Genomic DNA, 25,175 nt, shown 5'->3' on the forward strand with positions numbered 1-25,175 from the left:
CGGTCATAAAGTTACAATGTCATAATGTTATGCCTGATCGGTGTATATTCCAGGTGGAAATGAAGTGTAGATTTAAGTAAAACAAGTTAAATAACACCAGACATAAAATACACAGAATACACTGAGTTTTACTCTGTACTACAAAATACACAGTCTTCAGTGTGTTACTTGTATTTGTTAAATTAAAGAGGTATTTGAGAAACAAGAAGAAAAAAAATCCATCAAATCAAGCAAATTTCTTGTCAAAACAATTCTTTCATAATAGCAACATTCAATTTCTTTATATAGATATAGTAATTTCTTGATAGTTTATAAGTATATAATATATAATAACTCTCTATTCTTAATGCTCCTTACAGCATCTTTATAGACATTCAAAACTCTGAATAGCAGCAAAATACGGTGGATTCGAACAAAATGCCTGAGCACCACATTTCTGTTTTCTGTCTAAGTTGGGCCATAACCATTTTACAGTCTTTAAGACAAAAAACGTTTTCCTCTGAGAAAACAAGAACATTCCTTGTAAATATTGAAGTAGATTATTTGTCGTTTCAAGTGCATGGCATTAATTAATTACTTGTACAATATGACATGGTTGAGTGTTAACAATTTGTCATACAGGGAAAAAATATACTGTTCCAGTGAACAGAAAGAAACTGCATATTTTGATCCAGGTTTCATTATTAACACATGAGCTCCTGTCCTGAACCACACAGCAGGGGATTTTCTGTTCTTGTTCAATTGACAGTGTGTGTTTTGTGGGCTGTAATGCTGCTGATTGTCCCTGCGTAACGGATACACTATTGCACTGACGGATTGCTACATAAATACTTAAGCGGTTCTTAGCCATTAGAATTGCAATAGAGCCGCCACAGTCAATCATCATTTTACAGTGTATGAACTGAAATACTAAATATCAATGAAATTATTATACATTAAAAATCTATTCCAGACAGAAGTGAAAACATAAAAGGTGGAAAAGGTACTTGGGTTTTAGCATGTTACTTTGTTAACAGGACTTCATGTGGTACACAGAAATGATGAAATCATAAAAAAAATCAGCATAGATTTACTAGAAATGTTTAAATTGGGGTGGGGGTGGGGCATTTTAAATACAGTTTAAGACATGATTAAAAATACTAGAAACCAAAAAGGTTATTGTTAACAAAATGGTCCAACATTTTTCACTATTCACTGTAATATGTGACACTGTAAGGTACATGAAAACAATTCCCTCACATGTAAACTCACTGAATGTCTTTGTACTGCAAATACTTTACATGGCACATCTGTATACCTGTTACATGCACGCAGTCGAAACCCCGACTGTTACTGCTGTCATAAACATGACGCAAGAAAGAGCTGAACGTTTCAGTGCCATGCGTTCTGAGAAATAGATAAACCTGCATCCTATAAATTAGGGTTAATCACGAGTGAATGCTTCATCCCTTCTTTTTTGCTGTTACTCAGCACAATACTGTCTAGGGTCTTCATCTTCATGACTGACAATCAGAGACTTGGTGCTTTGGTAACTGCTCTGTATCTGCGAGGAAAATCGTTAGTCATAGAAATGAAGACACTCGATTCATTTTGCTTTTATGGAATCGCGACTGACACTCTGACAAACTTTAGCTTATTGGATATATTAAATTCACAAGAAGGTTCTCTCCCTTTGCTCAAGATTCTTCTGAAAGTGTCTCTATGTGGTTCAGCGTGTCAGGGATTTTTTTTAGACTTAAATGCAGCTGCATTGGTCTTTATATACTGTCATTGATCTCCCTGATGAACATTCAGTGAATGATATTTCAATAATCAGGTCGGCCTAGAAACCAACATTCTTTCACGTATGTATATATATATATATAAAGGTTTTAACAAACAATTAACTTCCTATAAGGGTATACTTCTTTGTAAATAATGCTAAATTACTAAGGAGTCTAGACTCTCCTCGGCATATACATAACCCAGACAGCTCCAAGATTTCGTGCTGAATTTGAGGTAAGAAAAAAAACTTAAACTAATGCCAAACTAGATGTCAAATTGTTCTTACTGCTCCTCTTAATAACAAACTCTCAAATACACCAATGCTGAATAAAGTCCACTGCAGGAATCTCCTGATAACTCGCTCATGCTTGTGCATGTCCCTGAATGATGTGTACCGTTTACAAAAGCTGATGTTTTATATTTAACACTGCTCTTTTAGTTCGTCTTTGCACTGCCACCTCTGGTAGAAGACTGTGCTAAATCTTAGATGACAGGAAGTGATGGGGCATGAACGGTCATTGTCGCTGTTAAAAAAATAGGCGGTGGCGATGGTGGGCATTGGACAGTGCAACGCCCTTCCGGGTCTCTCTCTGCTGTTGGATGCGAGTGTGGCTGTGTGAGTGAGGAAGTGACATCTGCTGGTTCCTAGGTTCTTCACTTTTTGAGCACATCCCATTTTGTGGTTTGTGGTTTTTCACCATGCCCTCTTATCCCCTGAAAAGTCTACACGTCTAAAGAAAAAAAATCACAGGATTCAGTTGATCCCAGAGAAGCTGCCCAATGAAAGCTCCCCGAACTTCGGCTGGCCGAAAATATTTTAGCCGTCTCACCTCATTTCCTGTCTCTCCTAGATAGTTCCATCAGTGTGTGTGATGTGATTGGGTTTGTGTGTGTTATTAGAGTTCTGATGTTGGATGAGAAACGAGGACGTTTCAACTCCTGGTCCGTCTTGGTGTTCAGTCAGAGTCAGCTCTATCTTGGTAAACTCACTGTCCGAAGACTGAGGTGTCTTGTCCATGCGAGAGGCCATGACAGCATTCTGGTACTGCTGCCGGGACACCTGCCATACAAAACAGTCAGATCAACACGGATGGCAGAATCATTAAATCCTGAAGCTTTTAACCTGTTTGGTGTGGTTCAATAGGTACACTATAATGGATTGTGAATGTACTGTCTTTTAATATGGTGCTTTTCTTCTCAATGGCAGAAAGACATGCAAAAGTGAGGAATCCTAACCTTAATGTAGAGCAAGTCGGAGGCCGCACGGACTGAGTAGTCTGGCACATAGATCTGTAGGAAGGCATTGAGCTGGTTGTTGCTACTGCCCAGGGTGGGAGTGAGGGCTTCCATGCGCTCGTTCCGGTTCACAGAATCCGAGTGGTTCAGTCCAAAAGGTCGGGGAGGTGACTTATTCTCTGTGTAGCAAACATGATCTAAAGTTACCTACTGGTGCTGATGTGGTGTAAACAAACAGAGATTGCTATCATCTGTCCTTCAGTTGCTTTTGCTATCAGGACCACTAGATGATGGAGGTATCTTCTCTTTTTTTTGACCTAATACTGGTCTTGTCACTTTAAATGTTTTGCTTTTGAACTTAATTTATTAAAGCTGTGACCATTTGCAAGACTCTGTTTAAACATACTCTTGGTCTTAGTCTAGGAGTAGCAAATCTATGCAAAAAGCTTAACTAAAAGCTTTTTTTTTAAGAAAAAACCAACAACAATGATTGCTAATAAAAATATGGTTAAACACTAATGATTCTTGTATTAATTGTAATTGTACATCATTCAAAAATAACTTGAATAATGTTTAATAATCCACATGACAATGCTGCAAATTGGGAAAGAGATTTTAGATGTTAACTGCTATACAATGATTATGTAAAACAAGTCAAAGCAGTGAAAATTAGTATGCAGATCTATGTGTGATAAAGTTTACAGAGTTTTTCCAATTGGCTTGTTGCATTTGGTGCACAGCAGATTATATTTAGAATAAAATAATTTCAGCTTTACACAAATACTATAAAAGTAAAAAAAAAAAAAAATAAATAAAAAGTTTACAATTGTTTAAAAGAATAGGTGCAACAAAACCTATTGACCAGGGGCTTGTGTTAAGAAATGTTACAACCAAACAAGCTTCCCATTTCTCCTGACTAAGGAAAAAAATAACAGAATGTGTAGAAAAGAGTAAAAGGATGAGTGGTTTACCTGGAGATCCTGCAAGTGACTCTGCCCTGCTGACAACAAAAGTTCGAGACAAGGAGAGTGGAACTGAAGAATAGGTCAGAGAAAGAGTGCAGAAAAAAAGACAGAGAAAGGGGAGTCAGCGGAATAAACCAGTAACCATGGAGTTCTCTAACAAATAACTGAATAGTAATTTAGCAGAGTACCACAGCCTACTAATTCAAGAAGAACGTTACTACAAAAATTACTAAATACACAGATGAAAAACACATTGGACAGTCATGCAATCCTAGAAAATGATATACACAATTCAGCTTCCTAATAACAGTGCCGAGAATAAAGGCCCATCAGTCATTCAAGTAAAACACTGCACTAAACAGTGCAAATTAACCTGAGGTCAGTAGACTCTGCTACCAGAAGCACTGAACTGTAACTGCAGGAGAGTTAATTTACTATCAGTCAAATACAGTGTGGGTGTGTTTCTTCATTACACAGACCTGGTGATGATGTTAAGGCCATCATTCCATAGTAGGAAAAGGGCCCAGCTTTAAACTTCATTCCCTCTTTGCCAGCCTCAACCTCAACTTTTCCCTGAGGATAAACAGAAAGAGAAAATTAACTGAGGAAAACAAAAGAAAAGCTAGGTTTCAATGATGATTATGTGACAATAGTTTTGAACATCTCAGGCATAAATTCTATTTTTCTGGACTCAATGACCTTTTCAGGACACTAAAGAACACTAAAATACTACTAACAGTTTGAGTCTGGAGCTCATTCCCCTACAAAGCTCCCAATGCCATGCTGTCAAGTCTGGACAGTTTATGCAGTGATGTGGGCAATGGCACATATACCACATTCTATACAGAGTACTGTATTCTATACATAATTGCACAGAGAAAACACAAACAAGCCCAATAGTATTTCTAGATTTATCCACTGAGATATGGAGCCTTCAGTATTATAACTTCTAGTCTTCTTATGTATGTCTCTTCAAGAATTGCACAGCTGTTTTTGCCTGGTCCAGGCAAATCATCAAAAGCTCATTAAGATTAAAAAGGCAATATTTGTAAAACTGCTATCTTCAGCTTTCTCAAGATAATCAGTAGCTGGATCTTACCAGTTATTTAGTTTCAAGGATTCCAGTATTTGATTCATTTTCCTCACAGTGGGGATAAAATAATATAAATCAGGAGTGGTTTTCGTCTAGTCATTTTACAAAAAAAACCCTAATTGATGGAGTATTTCTGAGATGTCCTTCCAGCATGCTCTCACATCTCTTCGGAGATATGTTAGAGAGGCCAGTAGGTTTTTGGTCACCTCTCTAGTCACGGCCATTTTAGCCCAGGTACTAAGTTTGGCTGGATGGCCAGCTCTAAGAGAAGTCGTGCTAGTTCTGAACAACTTTTTTTTCACACTGATGAAGTTCTTTTTTTTTTTTTAATGTAGACATTTAACGCTTTAAGGCTTTATACCCTTACGTCACAACAACAATTTAATTGTGGGTGTCTTCAGAGAGTTTTTTGGACTTCCTAGCTTGCTTTTTGGTCTGACATACACTGTGAATTGTGAGACATTATGTGCATGGGTCTGTGCCTTTCCAAATCATGAATCAATTCAGTTTTGCCGAAGGTGGACTCTAGTCAAGTTCTAGAGATATCTCAAGGTAATTACAGAACACAGAATACACCAGAGCTTAATTTTAAATGCCTTAGCTAAGGCTGTATTTACTTACCTAAATAAGATATTGTAGCTTTCTCTATTTTTAATAAATCATAAATGTTTTCTTGTTGCATTTCTGTCATTACAGGTTATGGTGTGTAAATCAATAATCAACTAAAAATTCAACGTGATCCATTTTAAATTAAACGTGTTACACAATACGATGTGCCACAAAAAGAGTATAATATTTTCTAAATCCACTGTGTGTGTGCATGTTTATAAAATAACTATACAGGTAGTCGTCGACTTACAACCTATGCAACTTACGACCATTTGACCATACGAGCACAATCGCTAGCCGCGGTGTACGTTATTTTTTTTTACCAGCTTCCGGCATCATTTCACAGTACTGTACATATAGCCTACTCCACTTACGACCAAATCGTGTTACGACCGATTTGTCGGTCCCAATTGTGGTCGTAAGTCGACGACTACCTGTATAATAAATGCTATAATAACATTACATAATGCTTAATATCTATGAAATGTTGCCGGTGATAACTGAAATTGACTGGTGCAATTATGCTGAGTAAGCTACTTCCTGGTAATGAGGTAATATTAGTAACATTTGAAAGTATATTGAGAGTCATGCTTTGGATTTTCTTAATCAAATCAAAATGCATGTGATCTTCATCATTAAATGTGTTCATTGAACATATTTAATTTTTAAAGTAAAACGATTAAGGCATATCGAGAGACATTTCCCTAAACAGATTTTATAACTTGGGTTTTGAAGGTGTAAGGAAAGAAACTTTTATTTTGTAAGTTAACTCACAAAAACACTATGACAATAAAAACTTCATTCTTTTTTAACTGTCATTAAAAAGCTGCCAGTCCCTAAATGCCACATATCGGAAGACTTTTATATATTAAATAATTGTTGCTTTGAGTGTTTTTCAGAGGGCACTGTATCATCATTACAGTTGGCTATAATGATCAATGGTTTAAATCCTATATTAAGATCTTTGAATCCCAAAGCTCTAAAATGTTACTTTACAAATACACTGAGAGCTGCTGACCTGCAGGATGAGGATGAAGTAATCAACTGGCTTGTTTCTCTGGAAGAGAAAGTGCTCTAACATTTTCTTGTTCTTGTCATCGTACTTGAGCTCCTGGATCACATTGGGATGCTTGAGCAAACGCAAAAGGATTTTCTCTGACATTTGAGCTGGACCAAATGGCTCGACTTCTACAGAAAAACAAAAACAGTAGAAAAAAGATGGAGAATGTGAAGTAAATCTGTAGTTCGGTCCTAATCAAGAACACAAGCATTCACACTCTCTCAGAAACACACACACGCACACGCACACAAACACACACACACACACACACACACACACACACATACACACACACACACACACACACACGCACATAAACACACACACACACACACACACACACACACACACACACACACACACACACACACACACACACACACACACACACACACACACACACACACACACACAGAGGACATCAGTACCAGTTGCTAGGAAACGCAGGGTAGCCAGTAGAAGCTGTGGTGATATTTTGACCCCAAGCTCGTTCTCTGTTGGCTTAAAAGCTGAGAAATCCTGCTTCCTCTCCCGATGAGTTATCTTTTTTTTTGTCTTGTTGTCAGCTTTTACAAGGAAACACAAACATGTTGTGTAAAAATACTCCAAACAGTACATTCTGAAAGTGTGCTAAACATAAGCAGATCTTCATCCATATGTAAATCAAAGCTGGAAACACTTACTGTATAGATCAGTCTCATCTAGAATCTCAGATTTAATGATCTCCTCAATGACGTCCTCTAATGTTACAATACCCAAAACCTCATAAAAAGGGTCTCCTTCTCCTTCATTGTTCACTCTCTGTACAATGGCCAAGTGGGATTTACCTGAAAAAGAAAATTCAGTATCCACAAATGTCATATACACGAAAAATAATGCATACATAAGAATTGTGTTTAAAAGATTTACTGAATATCATTTGCTGCAACCCGTGACCTTACATAAACTAATAATCATATCAGTTCAGTTCTGTGGGACTGTTTTAGATTTGCTTATTCAAAGAATCCCCCATGCTTGGTTGATAAGAAAAGATAACAATGATGATACTGACCCAGAAATTGTTTAAACATTCATGGATTTGGTCAAACATCAATTTGTTGCATTTCCTAAGTAAAATCTCCTGTGGTTCCACATCTGTTTTCCCAGGCCCCCCTCAATACGCTGTTTAAAAATTCCTGAGCAGCACTATCAACCAAATTGTTGAAAATTCTTTTCCTGTTTCTCAGCTAGTGATCATTTAAAAGGAATTTTCCAGGGGCCTGATCTAATATTAGACCTGAAATAAAGTTTCCACTTCGGTTGGGCAAATGCTCTCACTGGGGTGACAATGGAGGAATTTGAGTGTCTGCGTGAAGTTTCTCTGAATCCCAGTACCAATTAAGGAAAACTGTGAGGCTTTGGCTTGTAATAGGTTGTAATGCATGAGGTAATTAGCATGACATTAGTATGCCAATTAAAGCATTCTGAGAAAATGCTAGAAATGTTGGAAATTTAGTTTTTTTAAAGACCAATTAATTTTTTATTTTTTTTATTATTATTATTATTGTATTAGTGAGAGCAGTAATGAGGAAATCAAACCATCTAATGTAATGAGACACAACCGATTCTCACACATAAGAAGCAAAGACACAGTGACTTGAATGACCAAAAATCAATATAAAAAATGCTTGTTCGCTAAATGTTGGTTTTTCACATACGTACATATTGTCTCTTGCCCAAACATTTCCTAAAGCACGTCACTCCATGGATAATTGTGAGAAACCATTTCATTTAGATTCTTAACACAGTGTGATGTGAGTTCATTTCATACTGCTTCTTACCAAAATGACTTCAATTAGCTCTTGCTCACATGTCTACCAAATAGATGTATTTTATTAAGAGTAATTTGTTTTATGACAGGCAATGCAGACCACACACTTGTCTACATTTTTTTTCACATTATTTGTGGAAAAGTATTTTCTTAGATTTTTCCATGATGGAGGTTCCCTATAAATAGTCCATGAGACTGTTGATGGTGAGTCTGTGAGAGATATTCCAGTAAAACCTCTGTCTAAGGTATTATAAGGCAATGAGAAAATAACAGATTCCAAAGAGAAAAAATCAGTCAGTTCTTCACCATTTCCAGACACTAACTTACATGTAAAATTATAAAAGTTGCCAGTTATCATAAATCTGAATGGCAAAATCTAAGTGAGCAGTAAGACCCTGTGAAAGAAAATAATTGATCTCTCCCAACAGCAAATGTTGTCTCTGATAGTAAAAGTAAATATATTCCCCATGCCTCATAATTAAGATATCTTTTGTAAAAAAAACAAACAAAACATTAAAATTCCTCAAACTGCAGATCACAATAACCTACAGCATTAAAATGCACTTCAGAAAAAAACTTACAGGTACAGGTGCTATATAAACCATATACCTAAAGTAAAATGCATGTATTACAATTAATAGCAGAATGCTAATGATTAACAAGCAGCACTTTATTACTAGCAGATACTATGAATACCTGCCTAAGGAATGATTAACTCGAGGAAGTGTCCTGTTTTGAAATGACAAGCACATCTAGCAATATAGACAATGTCACATAACGCCATTAAAACTGTTAAGTGTTAATCATAAATTCAATTATATTACATGCCAAAAACTAGAAGGAACTTGTGTTTAGAACAGACTAGGGGTGTGTAAATCACTGCCATTATCCGTAAAGGTTTAATGTAATCCCAAATTAGGCACAGCATAAATTAAATAATGTTTTTTGTTGTTTTATCAAACATGACCACTACCATTATGCCCCTGTAAAACAAAAAATAACTGAAAAAGCCAGAAAAAGAAATCACCATCATCATGGTTTTTGAATTCTAAATGTATTTATAAATGAGACTTCCTTAACCTCACATCACTAGGAAAATATGTGTGAGAATGTTTCTTATGCCACTACCGAAGGTATTTTGTTTGCACTTGCTGCTGAGATTTTTCTAAAAGAATTTAATTGATTTTATTTCAAAATAAACATAAACAAAGTAGTAGCGTGATTTAAACCACTGTGACCACGACCAGATAGTTCAGATAGTTAGCAACTGACCATCACTTATTTATTAACAAGGTCTTTTTTTGAGCTTTACATCTGATGAGTCAATTTCACTGACATGAAAGTAATCTCCTGTTCATGAGACTTCTTTTTCTTTTGTCGTCTGTGCGATCTAAATCCAAACCCATACCTCCTAGTTGCATTTATATCCATTAAATAAATGATCTGCTCATTTTGATGATGATACATCTTTAATAAAAAATAAATACATTTAATGGAGCATCCAACTAAAACATCTAATATCTATGTGCTATGAATATGTACAATTTAACTATTAAAACTCTAATGCACAAAATTGTGTTATAATGAGATGTCATTTATGTGACCTAGATGTGAAGAATTTATTTCTTGCAAGACCAAGTGAGCACTGCTTTAGTCTCATCTCATTTAGCCATGTTATCATCTGAAAGTATAGATGTGAAATAGACAGAAGCTGGGCATGATGAGCACAGAAAGGTCCTTTAACCTATACATGTGTTGTATAAATATATAATTGTGCAAATATGATTAATTAAATTAAATAAAACTTTTGTGACTGAAATACATCTCTGTCATGGTTGCATTTTTCTGTCTATATGAGAGAGACTGGTGGGAAAATATAACACAGTAATATATGTTAACAGGAATGAACTTCATAAACATTCCACATCATTAAACATTACTATGGCTGGAAAATATTTATGATGTCATTGAATAAGTAAAATGTTGTGGTATTGGGGATTGGGTGTAATAAGCAGTAAAGGCTCTCTTCTTTGTTGCAGTGCAATTTCATATTAACTCAGTTCTCTGTGTCCTGATCTGAATACATTTACTGAAATTTTAATTTAAGGAGGAGCGATAGGATGACTATAAGGATCTGTGTAAGATTCTGCTGAGGCCAGTTTTGTTTTTAATTCCAGCAGGTAAGGAGTCACCCCTACCTGTCCCCTTTCCATATCTTCACTATTATGTAGAATTTCATGTATTTAACTCAACAAGTTTAATTAAACTTCTAAATGAATTATTTATTAATCCTGTGTCTTTATATGATTCTACTTCTTTTTCTTTCGGCTGCTTCCATTAGGGGTCACCACAGCGGATCCTCCGTCTCCATACTACCCTGTCATCTACATTTGCCTCTTGTAAACCAACTACCTGCATTCCTACTGAACACTTCACTGCTGTCACACGGTCCTCATACATGTCCTGCACCACCCTCACATACTTCTCTGACACACCTGACTTCCTCATACAAAAACACAACTCCAGTCTCTCCACCCTGCTGTACGCTTTCTCTAAATCCACAAACACACAATGCAACTCCTTCTGACCTTCTCTATAATTCTCCATCAACATTCTCAAAGCAAATAATGTGTCTGTGGTGCTCTTCCTCGGCATGAAACCATACTGTTGCTCACAGATGGTCACCTCTTCTCTCAGCCTGGCTTCCACTACGCTTTCCCATAACTTCATGGTGTGACTGATCAACTGTATTCCTTATCATACTGCCTTATTCTTAAAGAACTTCTCCATTCCTCAGGCATTCTCTCCATTTCCAAAATTTTTTTGAACAATCTTGTTGAAAACTCCACGGCCATCTCTACTAAACATCTCCACACTTCCACTGGTGTCATCTGGTCCAACCGACTTTCCACTCTTCATCCTTCAGCTGCTCTCACTTCCTCCTTACTAATCCTATCCACTTCCTGCTTCGCCATCTCCACACCATCCAACCTTCTCTCTCTCTTATTTTCCTCAATCATCAGCCGCTCAAAATACTCCCTCCATCTTCTCAACACACTCTCCTCACTAGTCAACACATTTCCATCTGCATTCTTTATTGCTCTAACTTGCAGCACATCCTTCCCAGCTCGGTCCCACTGCCTGGCCAATCGGTATAAATCCTTTTCTCCTTCCTTAGAGTCCAACTTCTCATACAAGTCAAGTGGCTTTTATCGTCATTTCTACTATACACAGTGGTCCACAGTACACAGTATAAACGAAACAACGTTCCTCCAGAACCCTGGTGCTACACTAAACAACATAGAGCTACAATACAGTGTGCAAAAGTTATTAACCTTGTGAATTCCTACTTGACATAACATGACGAAATCCTGTAAACCAGAACTTCATTTACATTCACTTCAATAGGAACACCTGCTAATTTATGCAGCTAATCATGTGGCAGCAGCACAATGCACAAAAAAATGCAGATGCACATCAAGAGTTTTAGGCAATATTGACATCAAACGCCAGAATGAGTGGCGATCTCTGGCTCTGTGGCTCTGGTCCCAAATGGGCTTGTTTGAGTATTTCAGAAACTACTAATCACATGGAAGTTTCACACATAACTGTCTCTAGAGTTTACACAGAAATTATGCAAAAAAACAACATCTAAATAACCAGTGATTAGAGGATATGTAGGCTGAAACAGCTTGTTGATAAGGCAGATCAGAGGAGAATGATCAGACTGGTCTAAACTGACATGCAGTCTATCGTAACTCCAATAGCCAGGGTTTACAACTGTGGTGAATAGAAAAGCATCTAAGAGCACTGTCCATCTACACGTGTAACCATTAGCAGTAACGCGTAGGGGTGTAACAGTACACAAAATTCATTGTTCGCTATGTACCTCGTTTTTTATGTCACAGTTCGATCAAATTTTGGTATGGTTAGGGGGAAGAAATGCAAAACATAAAATTGCTTGTACTTTGTTATTAACGCAGTTTATTATTTTTTAAAATGTGTGGTCATCTACAGTTTACATTTTTAAAACAATTTTACATAAAAAGCCTGCTTGGTTAAGTAATACATATAATATTTTATAATACTTTTTATAAAGATAAAATATAATAAATCTAATTATGCAATACACTTTTTCATTTAACTTGATTAAATGTAGTAATCAAATAAATTGGCGCACATTAAATTGTTTAAATCTAATTAAATACATTTAAAAATTCCATTAAATAGTTTACATTTGTCAGATCCTATTTGGGGAATAAAGATGTGTATATAAGAGTGTGTGTGTGTGTGTGTGTGTGTGTGTGTGTGTGTGTGTGTGTGTGTGTGTGTGTGTGTGTGTGTGTGTGTTTTAAAGATATGATCTACTTAACTGTTCAACTTCTTTCAGCATACTTTACAAATGTTTTCATTTCCTCTATTCTTTATTCATTCACTCCCTCGATATGTTGAAATGTCAGGATTTTCTCCTTTTAAGAGAAATTTTTGAAGCTGGACATAAAACCACAAGAATCCATAGCGCTAGCATTTGCCGCTAGCCACTTCTTGGTTAGGGGCTAAGACTAGCGCTATGGGTTCTTTAGCGTTTTCATGCATGTGTAAAAAAACAAATCTTATTTCCAATATGGCGTGAGAAGCCACAGTGACACTGTGCTAACTCTAGTGTCTTTCTTTATGTTTATTAATAACAATTATTAATAAAAATAAAAATAAATCAATCAATCAAATAATAAATAATAATTATTAGTTAATAAATAATAATAGAAAATATATAATAGTAATTAATAGTTAATAATAATATTAAAAATGCACTCAAAGTGCGAGGCGGAGACTAAACAAACTTGCGGCCGGCCACTCCTGAGGGAACTTAGATTGCAACTGTGTTCCGCATGTAAAAGGATTGCATTCGGTACACTTGTGGCCTGTACTGAAAAGTTCCAGTACAAATACATGTACTGTTACACCCCTAGTAATGTGCAGGCCTATCAAGCATCTGCTCTCTTTTATTTTTAGTAAACTTCAGTTCACAAGAATGTCACGACAAACAGTAGAGAATCACTTATGTGGGTGATACGAAGTCCTTTACATAGGAAACATAGGGCCTTTAAAGACAGGCTTTGTATATGGACTGTAGAACACGATCATGTTAATTGTTACTCAAATCTGTTTAAGTCCATTTTCTTTTGAGCAACCATTTGTGGAATGCTGGAGTGTCCACTGAACGAATATCTATTTCACTAAACCCAATAACTCATATACTGATACTGTTTAATACATTTATTTATTCTTTTTTTTATCTACAAATGTTAAAATGTTAATACAAATTTACATACTGTAAAGCATGTAGCATTTACACCTCACAGTTCCAAAGTCTCATGTTCAAACTTGCCCTCAGGCAGTGAAGTTTTACATGACCGTGTGTGTGTGTGTGTGTGTGTGTGTGTGTGTGTGTGTGTGTGTGTGTGTGTGTGTGTGTGTGTGTATATCTGTGTTTGTTTCCCTCTGGTTGTCCAGTTTCCTCACACCTCCCAAAAACATATCAATATATATGGATTGGCTAATATAACACAGCCCTATATGTCAGAGTGTCACAAATGTGGGTGCAAACATTCAGGGATTATTCTTGCTTAATGCCCAGAGTTCCTGATTTAACATTTAACATTAGCGTTGCTGATATTAACATCCAGATGTGTTAATCAGCTATAATACTTAAAATACAGCACTTTGTTTAAACCCATCCATTTGTCAAGTCATCAAAAATATTTAAACTGACGTGATTGACAGGCGTTTCTTGTTGCACACAAGCGCCCTGTTAAATCATTGAATGGACAATTAAAATATTTATATTTATTCTTTGGGCTTTGTTTTTTAAACTATAGGGGTTTACCCTTAAAGACTGCATTTATTGTTGAAAAAGACATAAACCATCATCGAAGCCTGAGTCTATGGGGTTTGGTTTTGTAGTCACTTCTTCTTAGGAAATGTTTCTTCTTAGTTCATTTTTACTAACAAGACATACACAAGAGAGCTAGTGTGTACGTCACAAAGTCTTTAAAAGTATTGTGAAAGAGGGGCCATTATAAATATGAATCTTCAAAATGAAAAAGATGAACGCACAATGTGGGGAGTCCCAAAACACTAAAAAAACACAGTGCGTGAAAGATGACTACTGTTCAAGCTGACTAAAGAATTTCTTCAATGATATTAAAGAATGTGCCAAGATATCAGGACCTCTCTCGCTCTCTTTAAGATGTAGGCATAGGCTGTCAAATGCCAGCATGCAGAGACACTTCAACAGTATACAAATAGATTCAAAATACAGCTATCAATTTGCAATTGGCTATAAAATATCATAAGACAGTTTAGAAAGAACTGGGTTTGGACAAATTAAACTAAATTTAACCCATACTAACCCTACCATCATTGGAAAGGGAGAAAAAAATCTGCCAATACATCTGTAAAACATGATATAGGCCAAGGGTTTACAACTAAAATCTGTAAAGATCCAGTTACAGGAATTTCTTGCCAATAAATGCCTGGATAAGCAACTTAAAATAACTGAATAGTTACAGCAGTTACAATATTATATATTTTTTTTTATTCTGTTTATCTACAGATACAGATTTCAATTAATTGTTTAATAGCATCGATTCACAATACGCGTGTGTGTGTGTGTGTGTGTGTGTGTGTGTGTGCACGTGTGTGTGTGTGTGTGTGTGTGTGTGTGTGTGTGTGTGTGTGTGTGTGTGTGATTGGACAGATGACAACAGTGAATCTGCTACATAAAAAAATCAAGCTTCTTCATGTTAAGAAAATTAGAGTCAATCAATTGTGTCTGTTTTTTACGCCACATATATCGGATCCACCTTTGTATTTTTTGACAAAACGTATTCCTTTTGTGTATATTCTGTTGGCCACTGTGACTTAATTTTTTTATACAACGTGGCATTAATTAAAACTAAATTAAAGTTGATGTTCACGTGAACGCCAGTGGAAGTCTTTCATGGGTTGAATGAGAAAGCCACTCACTACAAAAAACCAAAGTGTTATTCCAGAAAGACATACTGTCAAATAATGCTTAAAAATATTCTTTTGAGTGCATACATTCCTCTTATTCATGGACATGATGCTCTAATAGCATAAAATAATGTGCCATTATAAATAAGTGTACGTCTTGTTGTTAGAAACTAGGCATTAACTAAAGAGTGCTAAAAAGACTTGTACCTTTCTTGAACTCTTCTAACATTGCGTCCAGCTTGGTGTCATTGAAGACAAAATGCAGGGGGTGGCTGTAGAACTTTGTGATTGTTTTCAGAGGAGTGCAGTCATCAGGGTCCACAAAGGCCAGGTCTTTGACAAAGAGGAGGTCCACAATGTTGCACCTGTCCCCCTCAAACACAGGGATGCGTGTGTACCCACTCTCCATGATCTCGGACATGGTGCTGAAGTCGAGGACTCCGTCGGCTGCAATCATAAAGCAATCACGCAGAGGAGTCATGACATCCTCCACGGTCTTAGTCCTAAGCTCCAGAGCACCCTGGATGATGTTCAGCTCCTCTTTGACCAAATCATTGTACGGGTCAGTAACTCTAAGCATCTCTAGTAGCTTCTCTCGGTTGTACACAGTGCCAATCTCCTGTCCCAGCACATGGTCTAAAAGTTTACTGACCGGATATGATGCGGGAAACGTAAGGATCATGAAGAACTTGGTTAAAATCAGGGTGTTTGCACCAACAGCAAGCCCGTGCCTTGAGCATATAGCCTGTGGCACAATTTCTCCAAATATTACAATACCAATGGTTGATACAACCACTGCGATCAGACCAGAGCCTGCAATATCATCCAGCAAAATGGTCAAGGTGGTGTTCACAAGGACGTTTCCCAAAAGCAGTGAGCAGAGCAAATAATTTCCTTGACTCCTCACTGGTTCGATTTTGTTTGCATAATTTTTTTCCTTCTCTGTGCCACAGTTCTGAACTATCCTGAGCTCCATGGGGTCGAGTGCCATGAGTCCTAAGTTGAGTCCACTGAACATGCCGGACAAGCACAAAAGCATTGCAATAAATATCACCTGCAGCCAGAAAGGCAGCAAGAACTTCTTCTCCTCCACGACGAGCATTTTGGTGTCATGCCCCTCGTGGTAGATCCAGATGTTCTCAGCCCACGCGTCGCTCACACCGCCGGCAGCAGGTGCTGCTGCTGGTGGTGCGGCAACGCACATGTAGTACAATTTGCTCTTCTCCGTTTTCCGCAGAGGTTTTACTTCTATCTCGATGACGCCGGACGTCGATCGGCTCACATCCACGTTGGGAAGAATGATGATATCGGACGATCGGATGCCACAAAGTTGGAAGGAAGCAGCGTCCCCCGGGTTGGAAGCGGCTGAACTGTCGGAGACTCCGGACACGCTGCTGCGGTCTTGCTCCGTAAAAGCGATCTTGGACCACGTCTCGTTGTTAATGTTCTGCCCGTAGACCCGCAACTTCACGCGCGACCTCTCGCTAACGCGCAATAAGCCTCTGTCCATGAACGACACGTCGTCGGTGTCTTCGAGACGCAGGCCGATGATGACGGTCTCCTCCGCCGCTTCGCTGCCGTCCGAGCGGCTTATCAGACCGCCGGTGACAAATAAAAAAATAGCAGTCAGCGATCCAACCGGGCTGAGCGCCGCCATATTAGAAGTGGGCAATTGCAGTACACTGCTTTGCCCTATTTCACATGGGGCAAGGTTCTGCTTGAATGAAAACTGGATGCAGCGATCAGAGAGAGTCCGAGTCGGCCTTCATCTCTGCTACGAGCTGTCCTGTGTGAGGTGATAAGATTGACATTACACACCGCGGCTCGCAGCAGCCCGATGACACTCCAGCGCGCTCCCTCAGACTCTACTGTTACTCCACTCCAGCGCGCTGATGACTGACAGGGCCCCGGGACCAATCAGGACCAAGCACACAAATGAAGGCGGGATCAACCTGAACGTGCAGCAAATGACGTGATGCAGAAAGTATAAAGTGAACGCTTTTTGCATCATTTTTTAACGTTGCCAACAAAAAAAAAATACAGTTTCTGATTAAAGTACTGCAAGTGTTTAGCAATTATATTATCTAAACCCAAAAGGAATCCAAACATTAGGGAGAACCTACAGTAAGTCACCCCAAGCTCAGGATCGAACATTTGAGCTGTAAAGCAGCACCACCATCCCACTCAGATTTTCTTCAACCCTGAAAATCATAATTGGAACATAAATATACTCTTTCCAAACAGTTCTTTATTTGAGGTTTTCTTTGCTACCTTACATTACATTAGTCACAGGCCTTTATCCAGAATGGCTCACATTTCTCTCATTTATACAGCTGAGTAGCTATGGAGTTAGGGGTCTTGCTCATGGGCCCATGAGTGGCAGATTGGTGTGGATAAGATTTGAACTCATGACATTCCAATCCAAAGTCCAATGCATTAAACCCTTTTTTTCTTCTAGCCTTTATAAATATATGAACAGTAAGAAAGTCCTGCTAAATGCCAGCATGGGATTATAAGTACATATACTATACTATAAGTACACTTAGATGTGTCACACTGTAAGTGTTTCTTAGCTAGATCATAATGGTAACAATATAAAAGATTACACACAAATTGTAACGTGTGTAATAAATATGTATATAAGAAATCTGCAGTAATTTCCTGGTATTAACATTCAGATGTGTTAATCTGTTGTCTTCGAATATAGAACATGGCACTTTGTTTGACCCCATTTATTTGTCAATTGATCAAAAATATATTGGAACATGTGACTGATCTTGTTGCCCAGGTGTGCCCTGGTAAAATGATAGATTGAATAATTACAAGTTCTGAATATTTTTTGTTGCGTTATGGGCTTTACCTGCATAAAATATATAAACCAAGATCAAAAACTGAGATCAGCCTATAGGAAAAATGCAAGTAATTTTAAACCGAAAAAATAATCAGAGCCATTGCACAAGCTTCAGGCATAGCCATCAAAACAATTTGGGATGTCCTCAAAAATAAAGAAACTACTCATGTGATAACAACTAGATATCGAACAGGAAATTAGCAGCAGTTGATAACAAACTTTGTAACAGCTGTAAATAAAAATCAACAGTCAGTGGCATCACTAACAACCTCCACAGCGCAGGGGTAAAGTTACTGTATCACAAGCCACCATTTGAAGAAGACTTCAGGATGACTGATGCACATACTGGAATTAGCATAGAAATACAAAGAGGAGCCATAAACACTTTGGAGGATTAACCTCAACCAAAGTAAAAGAAAGGCCAAAGGATCTGCTCATGATCCAAAGCATACAAGATCAATGTTAAAGCACATTGGAGTGTCATGCCTTGGCATGCATTAGCTGCTTCTTGGACTGGTGCACAATCTGTTCAATGTGTTCATGCTGAAGCGGATAATGGTAGCAGCAAAACAAATTAAAAAATCTATAGAAACAAACTGCATGCCAATTTACAGAGACTTGCATCTAATTAGAAGATATGAACTGTATATACTTTCTAATACACTTCATGTATACTTTATCTTCTTTATCTATATTTAAGATAAAACAATCGTAGAGAATTTCTTCAATATAATTACATTTTGCTGAAATGTATTAATTTTCCTTATGCATGTATGCATGCTATATACAGTTGCAATCAGAAATATTCAACCAACTAACCAAAGTATGAAAAATGAAGGATAATCAGTTGAAAGACATATACACATATAATGGCATTTTACAATTCTTCATCCTTTATATAATATCAAACCTCGGTTTGATATTATATAAAGCATGATACTGACATTATTAGGTTAAAGCATGAATAATTCTTAGGGGAGTCAGCTGTGGTGTTTATATAAAAACTACCAAAGTGTGTGCAAGGGATAAAAGCTGAGAGAAGAGACTGTTTTATTCACCAACAGAGCAATGTGCAAAAGATTTCCAAAACATTTCAAGAGACACCACTGGGGGCATTGTATGTACATTTAAAACGTATAGAGCAGCAGCACAACTGCATGGCAGGAGGGAGGAAAAAAATAAAAAGATCAGGATGGCTAATCAGGACAATGAAAAAAGCCCCTCTTACTATAAAAATAAATAAATAAAAAAAATAAAAATAACTAGACGATAATCAGATGAAAACTAGGACATGTTTTAGTGATAACATAAAATAATCAAAACCAAGCACTTTATGGTCATACAGTTATTGAACACAGTTAAATGGAGTGGCAAAACAAAACTGGAACTATTTGGATCAGCTGATTGTCTGAAGCTAATAGGCTAATAGGCTTTTGGTCAGATGAATAATATTGTCAATCAAGCAGAAATGTGTGTCATTCTGAGGTGGACTGTTATGCTGTATATGGTAAACTAGAAAACTTACAGTAGTGGCCTTCTAAGTCTTCAGATTTAAATCCTATTGAAATATTTTAAAATTTAAAGAACACACTTGCAGCACATAAGCAATCAAACCTCATATTTACACATTTAATAATAGTGCATGTAACCCCAACCATAGCACTGCCACCTGAAGGTCTTTCTTGCTGTTAAAATACAAGATTTATAAAGGCCAGAGGCAGCAAAATAACTTAAATTCAACCATTCAAACAAAATTTTCGCAAATGAAATTAGACGTGTATGTGTATGTATGCTTGAGTGTCATTCTTTGTTATCTCCATGTCCGTGTAGTTTTCCTCTGGGTTCTCCAGTTTCTTTGCACCCTGCAAATACATGCTATTGGGAGACTGGACAAAATAATTTCCCTTAAATGTAAACAAATATACGAATGTGTGTATATATGTTGTCCTCATCCAACGTGTATTTCCAGGACTCAGTTGATTCAGTGTAACTCTGACAAGCATAGCGCAGATATTGAAAGTGACCAGAAATAACATTCAGTGTTACTCAGAGCAGTGTGTCTCATAACATGACTGTATAGGTAAGGTGTTTAATGCAATTTAAATAGAGCCCCAAGAATAAGCAAACAAGTACTGGGATGGAGTTGTTTCAAGTTTCATTTCACAATCTAGAAACAAGAATCATTTATCAAGATCTTTTTTTTTTTATCATATTACAAGTAAAAGAGGTGAGGCAGATCCGGAAAAAACTGTGCATGTAGTTTATACATATATAGTGCAACAAGTCCTGAGGAATGTTTCAAATCACTGCTGTAAAAATATTTACTTAAAAAAAGTCCATTGTGCAATGTTTGTCTGTAGATGGAGCCAAATCCATTAAACATAACGCTATTAAATATCCTTGGTAGATGTGCGGTATCAGGAGTAAAGCGATGCCAGCAGAGGAAGTTTCAGACCATAAGGAAATCTCTAAAACTCAGCCCTGTCCATTTTTACCAAGTTGCAGACAAGTGTTCCAAACATCAATCATAATATGTAAATGTTTTATTTTTTTAATGCTTAAAAAACAAATGGTTCCAGAATAAATGAACGTTACTTACATAAGTCTGAAGCAGGGTTATGTAATTCCTGTCCAAACAGATAGGACCAACTTTCTTTTATCTCTCCACAGCATTACCTGGCATAAAGTTCTCTCTCTCTGATGAAACTTGAGGACTGATAAAGATGGATTCTCAGAACTGGGAGAGTCTCTTTGGGGCATCAACAGGTTTTAACTAAGGTAGTATTAACTGTTAAACATTTTGTAATTTTAAACAAAATTATCAGCTGCCCTTCACATGCGCTAACCTGAGAAATGTTATCCCTATACCCTATCCCATGCGTGTGCCACACTACTCAAGCTATAATGCAAACCGTAGCTAACATGCCAGTTCTGGGCAACAACAGAAGAAAAAGACAGTGAAATTTGAAAGCCTGCACTCTGCATGCTGAAATAAGTAATAATAAGCTTTGTATCTTGGGTTAACAAATAACACGCCAAGCTAGATGAGCTGGTATACAAAAATATTTTCAGTCTATTACTTTTTCCAAATTTCCTTGTTGTTATGCTGTTTTCTTGAATGTGAAATTGTTAAGAGTTCTTCAGAAACTATTTCCCTTTTACCAGCGGGCATCAAGTTCGAAGTTTTAAAAATGCAGCCAAAGCACCTCTTACTTAATCATAAATGTACATACAATTTTTTAGAAGACTATTGAGAATATAACTATTAACCCCACTCTGGGTGGGATATGACAATGTACCTGCTAAAAAGTGTAAAGTTGTTCAAAACAAAATTTTTATTGCTTGTAATAAAAATTGGGGTTTACAAGATTTCGGTGTAATATTTTTAAAATGCGCAGCCAGAAATGTACAACCATTAGACAAAGACATACGGCATGTTGTTGCAATGGGCTTAAGAAAAGCAATCGCAACCTTCAATCCAGCAACTATCTACATGAACTACACCATTATTTTTCCTTTACTCCTAGTTTTACAAGGTCACACGACATTCTTTTCATTATCTTAAGGCTTTTTTTTTACAAGCATTAAGAGACCAAAACAGCTTGAACAACATTTTGTATAAAAATTTGTAATACTACAAAACTCAATATTACAGCTGTAATATAGGCTAGATTTGATGATAAATGTGAAGATGATACATTTCTACCAATATTTATACACTAAATCTTTTAAAGAGTGTTCTTTACTTTTTTTTTTGCACAAAGCTGGTTGTGTCTAAATGCATGTACAGAGATAAGTGAAAACCCTGAAGTGTACTTCAAAGCTTCCTGGGAGTAATAATCAAGGCTATGCTCTAGGACAGACATCTGTTTGACCTTGATGAAGTGCTACTGATATTAAATGTGTGTGAGGCTTTATTTTACATTCAGCTGGCATTCCTGCACAGGACATGTGATTTCACTCAAACATGGAGAAATGTTCATACAAAGACAAATGTAATCATTAAAATAAAGACAATACATTTACGTGCAAAAACTGTAAGCTGTGTGCGTTTTTTTGTTGTTTTTGCAAAAAGCAAGTTCAACTAACACTGACATAAAAAAAAGCAACAATATACAAATCAATCCTATACATGAGCTGTTACCTCAAGGTCATGAGGGTTATTGAGAGGGAAATCGAAGCACACGTGCACTCGGAGCGCAACAAGGTGTGAGGAACAAGCCAAAGTCAGAGTGGAACGTGTCAATAGCATAGCTTGCGTAGCAGTGCATTATTTTAGCAAGTGCCGAAGCTGGTCCTGAAGGTTTCTGGAGTGCTCCATGCTGTTAAGAGGACAAAGGACAGACAGTTATCATCACTGCTTGTTTTGACACTGAATGACAGATGAAACCACCATAACAACCATCAACAGTATTTCTGTTTTGACTTACTTCTTCTGGATGGCTTCTTGCCTAAAGCAAAGAAAACAACATAGGCATGATTGTTTAGACTCCAGCTGTATATTTGAAACACACTGTCTGCAATCAGGGTGTTTCCAAAACATTTAGATCAGAAGCAGTGTCATTATACTCACTGGTATTGCAAATGAGTAGTAATTATGGACATTTTCCTAAGACTCTGTAACACACAAAAACAAAAACCGTGTTCATGTCTATCTGACTTTCTCTTTACGAATTTGACAAAGCATTTTTATATACGCTTCAACATTTATTGGTTATATACCAAGAAAAAAAAAGAGTCTTACATCCTCAGAATGCAGAATAGCATCTTCTTGGACAACCATATTTCTTGCTGCCTGCCCGAGCAGCTAAATAATCACAGCAGATATATAAAAAAATATATATATCATTAATATATGTGTGTGAATTAATTAGTAACTCGTGAGATACATTTCTCATTTCCAGTCACAGATTTGCCTATTAGAGTTTACTTGTAATGCAAATCACACTGGAGTCAGATATGAGCTCTAATCTCGAAAGTTATTGCATGCTAATGTTATGCTATCTATGATCGGAGAGCGCTCGTTGACTGGCTTTAAAAAAATTCCGGTTTTAGCACAGGATTAACAGTTACCTCTTGGCTGCGAGATCCTTTTAATACCTGGCGTGTAAGAGCAATTACATCTCCACTGCAAGAACCGACTTTATCAGACAATAAACCTTTCACAGACTGACCAAACCGAGGATGCGGTTCTGAGGAAGCCATGACAGAAAACTACGGAGCACCTCGAGGGACAAACCTGACAAATCTGCCGTACACCCCGAGGAGTTATTATAAAACCCACTACATTTGTATATAAATGATATATTTATAAATAAAAACGAGTGAGCTTATAAATAAAAAAAATTACAAATAAATAAACAACTTTATTTGTACAATACACTTTTTTACTTTCAACTTTCCTGCACATACTGAGTCTTTTTTAGTTCTTGTTGTACTAATAAGACTATTTATAATCTCATTATTTTATATCAAGGTTTATTTGCCTTGATGCGTCACTGGGTGAGAGTTGTGCGCAAGATGACTGGACAATTGACGTCAGTGAGACTTCTTCTTCTTCTTCTTTCGGCTTCTCCCATTAGGGGTCGCCACAGCGGATCATCCGTTTCCATAACCCCCCCTGTTCTCTACATCTGCCTCTTTCACCCCAACCACCTGCATGTCTTCCCTCACCACATCCATAAACCTCCTCTTTGGCCTTCCTCTTTTCCTCCCTCCTGGTGGCTTCATCCTCAGCATTCTCCTATCGATATACCCCATGTTCCTCCTCTGCACATGTCCAAACCATCTCAATCGAGCTTCCCTCACCTTGTCTCCAAAACGTCCTACATGCGCTGTTCCTCTAATAAACTCATTTCTAATCTTGTCCATTCCATCCTCTTCACTCCCAATGAAAACCTTAACATCTTCAGCTCTGCTACCTCCAGCTCCACCTCCTGTCTTTTGCTCAATGCCACTGTCTCTAAACCATACAACATCGCAGGTCTCACCACAGTCCTATAAACATTCCCTTTCACTCTTGCAGATACCCTTCTATCACAAATCACTTCTGCCACTCTTCTCCACCCACTCCACCCTGCCTGCACTCTTTTCTTCACTTCTCTAACACACTCTCCATTACTTTGCACTGTTGACCCCAGGTACCTGAACTCCTCCACCTTCTCCACCTCTTCTCCCTGCAACCGCACCACTCCACTGCCCTCCCTTTCATTCACACACATGTAATCTGTTTTACTCCTACTGACTTTCATTCCCCTTCTCTCCAGCGCATACCTCCACCTCTCCAGGTTATTCTCAACCCACTCACTACTCTCACCACAAATAACAATATCATCCGCAAACATTATGGTCTATGGAGACTCCTGTCTGACCTTGTCTGTCAAGCTGTCCATCACCACTGCAAACAAGAAAGGGCTCAGAGCCGAACCTTGATGCAGTCCAAACTTCACCTAAAACCAATCTGTCACTCCTACTGCACACTTCACTGCTGTCACACTGTCCTCATACATGTCCTGCACCTCCCTCACATAATTCTCTGACACACCTGACTTCCTCATACAATACCACAACTCCTCTCTCTACACCCTTTCTCTAAATCCACAAACACACAATGCAACTCCTTCTGACCTTCTCTATACTTCTCCATCAACATTCTCAAAGCAAATAATGCGTCTTTGGTGCTCTTCCTTGGCATGAAACCATACTGCTGCTCACAGATGGTCACCTCTTCTCTCAGCCAGGCTTCCACAACTCTTTCCCACAACTTCATG

The 25,175-nt window shown here is 37.5% G+C and overlaps 2 protein-coding genes across 2 annotated transcripts; both read right to left on the reverse strand.

Moving 5' to 3' along the window:
* Positions 1 to 108: 108 nt before the first annotated feature.
* On the reverse strand, positions 109 to 19,592 carry cnnm2a (cyclin and CBS domain divalent metal cation transport mediator 2a). Its single transcript, XM_083539412.1, has 9 exons — positions 17,678 to 19,592; positions 15,762 to 17,506; positions 7,411 to 7,554; positions 7,156 to 7,293; positions 6,686 to 6,855; positions 4,445 to 4,538; positions 3,972 to 4,034; positions 3,001 to 3,179; positions 109 to 2,824 (listed from the first exon to the last, which is right to left on the reverse strand). Exons 2-9 carry the CDS (start codon positions 17,209 to 17,211, stop codon positions 2,612 to 2,614), a joined length of 2,451 nt encoding a protein of 816 aa, XP_083395538.1. The 5' UTR covers positions 17,212 to 17,506; positions 17,678 to 19,592; the 3' UTR covers positions 109 to 2,611.
* Positions 19,593 to 21,856: 2,264 nt separating this feature from the next.
* On the reverse strand, positions 21,857 to 23,644 carry borcs7 (BLOC-1 related complex subunit 7). The gene is made up of 5 exons (XM_083539462.1): positions 23,479 to 23,644; positions 23,150 to 23,212; positions 22,979 to 23,022; positions 22,836 to 22,856; positions 21,857 to 22,727 (listed from the first exon to the last, which is right to left on the reverse strand). Exons 1-5 carry the CDS (start codon positions 23,608 to 23,610, stop codon positions 22,676 to 22,678), a joined length of 312 nt encoding a protein of 103 aa, XP_083395588.1. The 5' UTR covers positions 23,611 to 23,644; the 3' UTR covers positions 21,857 to 22,675.
* Between the last annotated feature and the right edge of the window lie 1,531 nt (positions 23,645 to 25,175).

Source organism: Silurus aristotelis (genome assembly GCF_946808225.1).
Source record: "Silurus aristotelis genome assembly, chromosome: 4".
In the NCBI taxonomy this organism is placed as follows: Eukaryota; Metazoa; Chordata; class Actinopteri; order Siluriformes; family Siluridae; genus Silurus; species Silurus aristotelis.